Here is an 8,079-nt window from a genome sequence, read left to right on the forward strand (position 1 = left end):
ACTTAGAGAAAGTCAGAAAAAAAAGTAACAGCTATTTAAATTGAGCGCTCAGGCTAGATTTCTTTTCTTTTTTTATCTTTGAGCACCTGTTCCTTTATTAGTGAAAAGTTGGCAGAAAATGATTTCTAATAACACTACTGCTTGTTTTAATGATGATCATCATGGTAACACAGAACCCCTGGTCCAGGATTATGTTGTTTACTTGCTTTCCCTGAAACAAAAAGCTGTATTATCAGGAGTCGGTTCGCTGTTTTCCTGCCCAGCTGGCTGCAGATCGATGCGATACAACATTGGAAGGGAAACTCAAAATCAAAGTAGTTGTCATGGCAACGGCCCTGACAGACTCCACCAATCAATGGATCCGGAATGCTGCAATTTGCCTGGAAGGACCAGCGTCCTACATAAAGAGTGTCGGCCTGGGAGCTGGAACCACACGGGGTAGCCCACTTCCCAAAGAACAGGCAGGCGCGCCAGGGTTAAAGCACGCTACACAGCAGCAGAAGACAAGAAAGGAGGGATAGAGGGAGAAAAAGAGAGAGACAAATGGCTTTTGTGCTTCATGGAGGGATTTTATCCCAGATCTACTTGGGGGTCCTCTTTACTGCTTTCTGCTTCCAAACTATGACAGTCCAAGGAGGTAAGATGCCCTCCCAACATAATTTCTCGTGATTACCTCTGCTTTTCCCTATTTATCTCTGCCTATGTGTCCGCTTTCGGATCGGGATAGCTGAATTCTAAGGGTTACATACCAAAGGGGAAAAAAAAGTCTGCATTTTAAAAGAGATGGACTCACAAGAGCCTACAAAGAAGTCAATGGGTTTGGTTTCTGCATCTCTTTAGAAATCAAGCCCTTAGGCTTTGAAAAGGCAGAAAAGATCTGCCTCCTTATTAGCATTGCAGCATTGTCTCAGTCCCTCTTTTCTCAATTTCACTCTCCAGTCTATTTGCAGATCGGCAGTAGTGGGAAGGTTTACCCTTGCTATGACATTACTTGAGTGAGAACAATTCCCAAGTCTCAGGGTCCCAGAACTCATTTTTTTCTCATGAACATCGACTGAATGAAAATGCCTTTTCATGTATTTTTGTTGCTTTCTTCTGATTAATTGATCTGATTTCTGGAATTCTATGCATGTTTTCTCTTGTGAAAACACAGTGCATAGAAGGGTATTGTCTTGTAGAGTTTAGGTGAATATAACTTTGTCACTAGTTCCTTTGTCACTTTGTCCTTCCTGTCTCACAGGAATAAGAACTCCTCATTCAGTCTTCTTTTGCACTGCACTGCTGGGGGCTGGTAGTACCCCTGTAAGTTTGGCATGGAAACTCACTGAGACTAAGGTCAATGTCTGACATTTGTTTAGCATGCTGACAGCATGTCCATCATTGTACAAAAAGATACTTCCCACTAATAATAAACTTGATTTGACATGCACAGGACATCTCCTGAAAAAAACATGGAAGATAAATGTAAATGTTTTCCTGAAATTTGAATTTTTATCCTTGTTTTAATCCCTGTAGCATTGCCCCAAGACTGTAGAATGATTGGCCTGCATGTATTAGCTCTTGCAAATCAATCAGTACTTTCCAATCCTTCAAACTCACATTTCTTCTCTAGCTTTTAAACTGTTTAATTTGCTATTGTAAAATATCTCTGTGATTTACTGTGCAACGTCTTGACATGATGTAACATGAAAGGTGCAATATAAAAAAAAGGGTAGCGATAAAATAAAGATTATTACTTGTGGCTAAAAATAATTGTATCATAGAGCAGACAACATGTTTTCCCTTTCAAAAATAAGGGCAGCATTAACACATTTGCTTAACCATAATAATTATGTTTACAAAGAAGCCTAAGTTGGACACTGATGCCTCATTAGTTCACTGCTAAAAGCAGATGGTCGCAGTATAAGTGAGGTGCTTTCACCAAGCAGACAATTGTTAATTAGTATGTGAGTGATATCAATTCACTACCCTTCCTGTGGAGTAGTGCCACTTTCCGTAAAAAACAGGACTGAGGTCCTCGCAGCTGTAGAGATGCAACTATTGAGCCGGTATTTTAGTCCTGGGTTTCTTGTTCTGTGTCAATTTCAAATTTATCCTTCATGTAAGACAAAATGCAATTGTATTCATAAACTGATAAATCTGAGCATGACCCATTCATTCCCATGGTTAAAACGTGTTTTTAATACATTGCTTTATGAATAAGTTGTGTTTTTCTGGATTTAATGAACATTTCTAGAATAGTAAGAATGAATATCATGTGATAGCTTTAATGAAACTTTAGCTTTGAAACTGTAGCTTCAGTGAGAAGTTCATTAACAAGTTAAATCTTTGCAGAGTAGACGATGGCAACAATAACAACATTGTTTTTAGAGAGGTAGGCCATTGCCCTGTTTTGTGACTAGAATGGAATACAAAAATAGTAAGTTCTGTCAGGCACTACACGTTTTACTGGCAGGGTTAAGTACAGCCAAAAAATCTTATCTTGAGGAGCTGGGTGGAGTACAAGGGACCTTTCAATCAAGCTTGCAATCAAGCAAACACATTGTTCCTGCAGAAAAACTTACGGACAAGTTGCACTGTGTTAGTGTATATACAGTGTCAGTCTGGACAGATGCTTTCTTGTCTTTACAGAACTTGCATATTTAGCTAATCTTTTTCTCCCTTTTAGCTTATTTTCTACTGCGTAGAAACTGAGCTCCTCTTTTTTGTGTTGCACTGTCCATATTTGGTTAATGTTTGTTAAACCCATTCCCAAAAACTGAACCTTTACTTTAGTCATTTGGCAATCCTTTTTGTTAACAACGCGCAGCTATGCTTTCAAAAAGGAAATGTAGAAATAGCATAGTTCATTGAATAATCATATGCTGAAGTTTCTTTAAAAAGTTGTATCCAGCACATCAGCTCCTTGTCTATATGTGCTTGAGCATGTTTTCTAGGTTGATGGGACACAGACTTGGGTTCGTGCCATCATCAATATTTCATTAGTGCCCCAGAAAAATATAAAAAATACATGCTACAGAAATAAATTCTGAAGTATCTTATCCCAATACTGGGAACAACAGGAAAATTCAGTGTTGGAATCCAAACTGCTAACATGGTGAATTGTTTTTTAACCGCAAGGCAGCTACTGTTTCAGTTATCACTATCATATACTGTACATATCATATTGTATTTTTGGTGTAAGAGGATGAAGGACATTTGGGATAGGAAGCTATTTTAGCCTTGATAGACCTTTTCTTAATCTCCAGAGCTGTAAAGGGATGAAAATGCAGCTCACAGTTTGCATGTGAGACGCCATTGCTCAGAAATTACAGGGTAGTATTACTCTGGAACTAGGAGCACAGCCAGAAGTCATGCTTTGGATAGATTATGGCCTTGAACACTTTGTCCATGCTAAGCATGCTTTATTTTTAGCCAATTAAGAAAAATGATTCTTTAGAAAAAGCTTTTCATAAACAGGTCAAGGAGGTAACATCAAGAGCCCCCATTGTAAATTTCTCTCTACTGGAGGAGGGCTGCTTCTGGCTGGTTTAAAAGAAATTAACAGCTTTCTTTGGTCAGTGAAAGACTCTTGTGAATACAGCCCTGAGTTATTCAGCCAGTGGGAGAGTCTTGTCACTCATGTGGTCTGTGTCGTATCCCAGCAGCCCTCAAACCTGAAGGCGCTTCAGAGAGCAGCGGGACAGTGATCAATCACTCCATGATCATGGTCCAGAGACTGGAGGCACTGCTGGCTCAGGGCAATGGCAGCGACGTATCCCTCCGGGTCCAGACAGTTCACTCGGACGAGGTGAAAGTGTTCCAGGCCCACTCGCTGGTGCTGTCCCTGCAGAGCGAAGTCTTCGAGGGGCTGCTGGAGCACCGCAACTCCTCCACGCTGACCCTGCGGGAGCCGGCCGACTGCGCGGCTGTCTTTGAGAAGTTCATCAGGTGAGGGAGGGCCTGGTGCCGGGGGCCTCCGTTGAAGGACACGAAGAGTGAGATCCCAGTGAGCAAAGTGGCTGATTTTGGGCAAATAACAAATAGCAGGAAAAGATCTATCCATTCCAGTAACCACAAGAGTTATCTGTTAAATAAATTAAAATATTAACTTATGATAAAGCCCCTTTCAAGCCAAACATCACTTTGTCAAGGTGGTTTATGTGACACATTGTAATATCCACTAAGCCCACAATAAGGGGTTAACCTTTACCCTATCTCTGGTTTAAGATACAGTAGTACTTCATACTGTAAGTTCTATCTAATATTGTCAAACAGTATATCTGTAAAGGTCAGTATTAAGTTCTGTAAGTACTGTGTTTATTATTTCAAAGAGCTAGGCAAAATTTTGTCAAAATGTGCAGTTTTGTTGTGTTGTGACTGCATTTCTGAAAGTTGCATAGGGTATTTGATATTTCTATGTGGGATGTGATAATGTGAGTTATCTTTCACAATCTGTCAACTAGGGCATTGACACAGTCTCTGCTCTTCTGCCGTTTTCTCTACTGTGAACATGTTGTTCCACCTGGTGGCAGATCAGAGGATTACAGTGTCCTTGAAGTGCCTCTTTGCAAAGACAAACATTCTTGAGCAGATGGCTGGAGATCTATGTTTCAAGCTGTTAAACTGTTACCATGGGAAATGAATAGCAAATACCTGTTGCATGCTTCTAAATCTGCTTCTGTTACACAGACTGTCTGTCTTTATTTGCAGGTATATGTACTGTGGGGAGATTGCTGTACAGCTGGAGCAAGCGATCCCTCTGCACAAACTGGCCAGTAAGTATAGGGTATTGGCCCTGCAGCATGGTCTCAGCCAGTACATGACCCTGCACCTGGCCAGTGACTCCCCTCATGGGCATGTAGTCAACTGGTACCACTATGCCATGCAGATTGGAGATGTGGCTCTGAGGGACAGCTGCCTGCAATTCCTGTCCTGGAACCTGTCCTCTGTCTTCCAGAGTGGGGAGTGGGGCTCGGTGAGCGCTGACCTGCTCTTGTCTCTGCTGCAGCGCTCGGATCTCATCCTGCAGAGCGAGCTCGAGCTGTTCGAGGCTCTGGAGGCCTGGATTGGGCAAAACCAGCCGGGGGGCTTGACCATTGAGAGTGCCTTGAGGGCTGTGCGCTATGCCATGATACCCCCACAGCAGCTCTTTCGGCTGCAGAAACAGTCTCCGCTGCTGCTCAAATACCACCAGTCGATACAGGACCTCCTCTACATGGCCTTCCAGTTCCACTCGGCCTCCCCACTCCAGCTGGCCAAGTATTTCGATGTCAACTGCAGCCTCTTCACACCCCGTAACTACCTCTCTGCAGCCTGGGGATCCCCCTGGGTGATCAATAACCCCACCCGGGACGATCGCAGTATGAGCTTTCAGACCCAGCTGGGCCCCAGTGGCCATGACGCCAACAAGAAGGTGACGTGGAACGCGCTGTTCTCCCCAAGATGGCTTCCCGTCAGCCTGCGGCCGGTGTACACAGAGCACGGGGCGATCCAGGCGGCGCGCCCCGACAACGGCCACCCTCGCATCATCGTCACCCCAGCCACCTCCAGCGCAGACTTTGCTGGCGTCAGCTTCCAGAAGACGGTGATCGTGGCCGTGCGGCAGCAGGGCAAGGTGCTGGTGCGACACGTCTACAACTTCCACCAGAGCACCGAAGAGACTGGGGACTTCCTGGCCGAGGCTGACTTGCAGCACAGGGGCTCCGATTACCTCATCGACAGCTCGCTGTACCTGCACATTGTGGTGAAGCCCATCTATCACAGCCTCATCAAAGCCAAGAAGTGAACCTCCCAGTACTAACTCACTGCAGTGTCATAGACACAACACATTCATGTCAGCGCACTCAGAAGCTCCTCTGAGCTCTACAAGCCTTTACTGCAGTAAAAGGCTGCACACATTTTGCAATGAACCTCTTTATTCAATGATGCACAATATTTCTTTTCATCCTGCAATTAGTTATTAATAACATCATTCTGTTTGATCTTTCCAATTATCGTACCATTTGCTGCAGTAAAAAATCTCCTCTTGTATCTTTCTTTCCCTTTTATAACCTTCATAAAACATTAGAAATTAAAGTGAACATGCTGTTTTTTAGCTCATCATGCTCCTTCAGTCACCTTGAAGAATATTTGTTGAAAACAGAATAAACAAATGTTACATTTATAACACGTACAACACCATTTTCTTAAACAAAATGAAGTGCTGTGAAACAGCAAATGGTCATGCCAGACCTATTTACTGTATGGGGACAGCTCTCCATGTTGATGCCAACATTCCTCATGGAATTAGGAGATGAAAATTGCATAAAGAAGCCAAATATTTAGAAACACAGACACACAAGTAGGCAAATGCATTCAAAATACACATGTAGTCTAACTTTAAGACATATTCAAAAGGGCTGTCCATCCAGATCTAGATAAAATAATCTACACTGCAGAGCTACTGTAATTAACTTGCCCCCAGGATAGTCCTATTGCCCTACAAGAATAAATTCCCTAGAAAAGTTGTGAAATAAAGACTATGGACTCAAAAACCCCATTTTCACCTGTGACCATTAGGACTGCTGTATGTGTGGAACCATACACACACAAGAAGATACAGGCCTCATCTCACTTGTCATGTTCATGACCCTTATTCTAATGAAAACTTTCTTTCCAAACAATGGCAGCTAGAGAGAAATAAACTCTTCGCAGAGCACTCATCAAACTAAAGAGCATATGATTATTTTTTTTTATTAGAGAAGATATTCTGTCAGTGTCAAGAATCGGTATTGACTTTGCAACAAATGGCGATGTCATACAGGCTTGGTGCATTGAACTTCCAATCTTCAGAGAGCGGCTGGTGCCACTTGGAGCCAGAGGGAAGGCACATAGTGTAGAAATCTACAGGCAGACGTCTTTTTACTTTCCCACACTTTAAAGCTGAGAACATAAGAAAGGGTACAAAGTACAGGAGGCTATGCACTTAACTCATTAGGGTTGCCAGCAGCTCATCAATCTCAAAATCTCGTCGAGCTGTCTCTTTGATGAACCCAGGGTATCAGCTTCAATAACATGGCTGGGTGGATTATTCCAGACTCCCACAACTCTTTGTATAAAGAGGTGCCACCTGCTCTCAGGTACTTCCCCATAGTCTCCACTTGTCTTCTCTGGTTCGTGATTCACTGATGATCCTGAAGCAGGGCCATGGCTTGACTGCGTCAATGGGCTTTAATCGCTTCCCCTCGTAGTCTCCTCCGTTCTAGGCCAAAAAGATTCTGTTCTTTTAACCTGTCAGGGCAGGACATTCCTTTAAGTACTAGAACGTACCTGGTCACTCTTCACTCTATTCATTCCAGAGCAGCAATACCTTTTTTTTGGTAAAATGGTGACTAAAATTGTTTGTGAGACTTACTTACACAGAGGATCATGGTGTTTTCTATCCTGTACTATCATGTGATTTTGAAGTTAATTCTTTTTTATTTTTAAGTATAAATATACTCTGCCTAGTTACACATTAAATTAGAAGTATACTCATATTTATTACTAACTGCTGATGTGTTTTGAGCCATTCACTTCTGTGTTGCTTGGGTATCCAGAAATCGTAGTCTGAGGGCAACTATATGTTACTAGAATTTTTAATGTTATTTATATATTAACCCTGCCCTGCCTCCTCAATAAAGAACTAAGTTTTTTCTCGGTATTTTCTTTGTTTATAAAACTTTTTTAATCCCTCAAATTAAGGGGCACCAGAGAAACCATCTGATGCAGTTTGTAGTATTTTCAAATCGAAAGCTTGCTTTACATTCACGGTGATGTATAAGATTAAAAATGCTGTGGATTCGATATAGAATACAGGAAAATTCCAGAAAAAGTCTGGAATCAAGTATGTGGACATTAAGATATAAAAAGAAGAAAACTGCAAAGATAAAGTATTAAAAGAAGACTACTAGAAAACTTAAAGGGGCGCTTTTGAGCCGCTTAAAGTAGGCTTTAAACCTGGTTACACCTGAAACAGATTCGTGTTTAAACTGGATCGCCATACTCTTCCAGTTCCCGTGAAACACACGCTCTGCAATGACTTGCCGCTCCGACTGCCGGAGAGAGCACTGTTTCCCT

General features: G+C 42.3%; 1 protein-coding gene across 2 annotated transcripts; it reads left to right on the forward strand.

Moving 5' to 3' along the window:
* Nucleotides 1-343: 343 nt before the first annotated feature.
* btbd17a (BTB domain containing 17a) lies at nucleotides 344-7,663 on the forward strand. 2 transcript variants are annotated; one of them, XM_088599928.1, is made up of 3 exons: nucleotides 344-637; nucleotides 3,648-3,930; nucleotides 4,693-7,663. In XM_088599928.1, exons 1-3 carry the CDS (start codon nucleotides 544-546, stop codon nucleotides 5,765-5,767), a joined length of 1,452 nt encoding a protein of 483 aa, XP_088456054.1. In that variant the 5' UTR covers nucleotides 344-543; the 3' UTR covers nucleotides 5,768-7,663. The 2 variants fall into 2 exon arrangements, with proteins under 2 accessions (XP_088456054.1, XP_088456053.1); XM_088599927.1 differs by having other exon boundaries at nucleotides 346-637; nucleotides 3,645-3,930.
* Nucleotides 7,664-8,079: the final 416 nt, after the last annotated feature.

This window comes from Lepisosteus platostomus, chromosome 11, assembly GCF_059453375.1.
Source record: "Lepisosteus platostomus isolate fLepPlt1 chromosome 11, fLepPlt1.hap1, whole genome shotgun sequence".
Classification (NCBI taxonomy): Eukaryota; Metazoa; Chordata; class Actinopteri; order Semionotiformes; family Lepisosteidae; genus Lepisosteus; species Lepisosteus platostomus.

Coding starts and splice junctions, on each gene's coding strand:
- btbd17a (XM_088599927.1), top strand. CDS start 544: ATGGCTTTTGTGCTTCATGGAGGGATTTTATCCCAGATCTACTTGGGG. Junction 638..3,644: donor AACTATGACAGTCCAAGGAG/GTAAGATGCCCT, acceptor GTCGTATCCCAG/CAGCCCTCAAACCTGAAGGC. Junction 3,931..4,692: donor GTCTTTGAGAAGTTCATCAG/GTGAGGGAGGGC, acceptor CTTTATTTGCAG/GTATATGTACTGTGGGGAGA.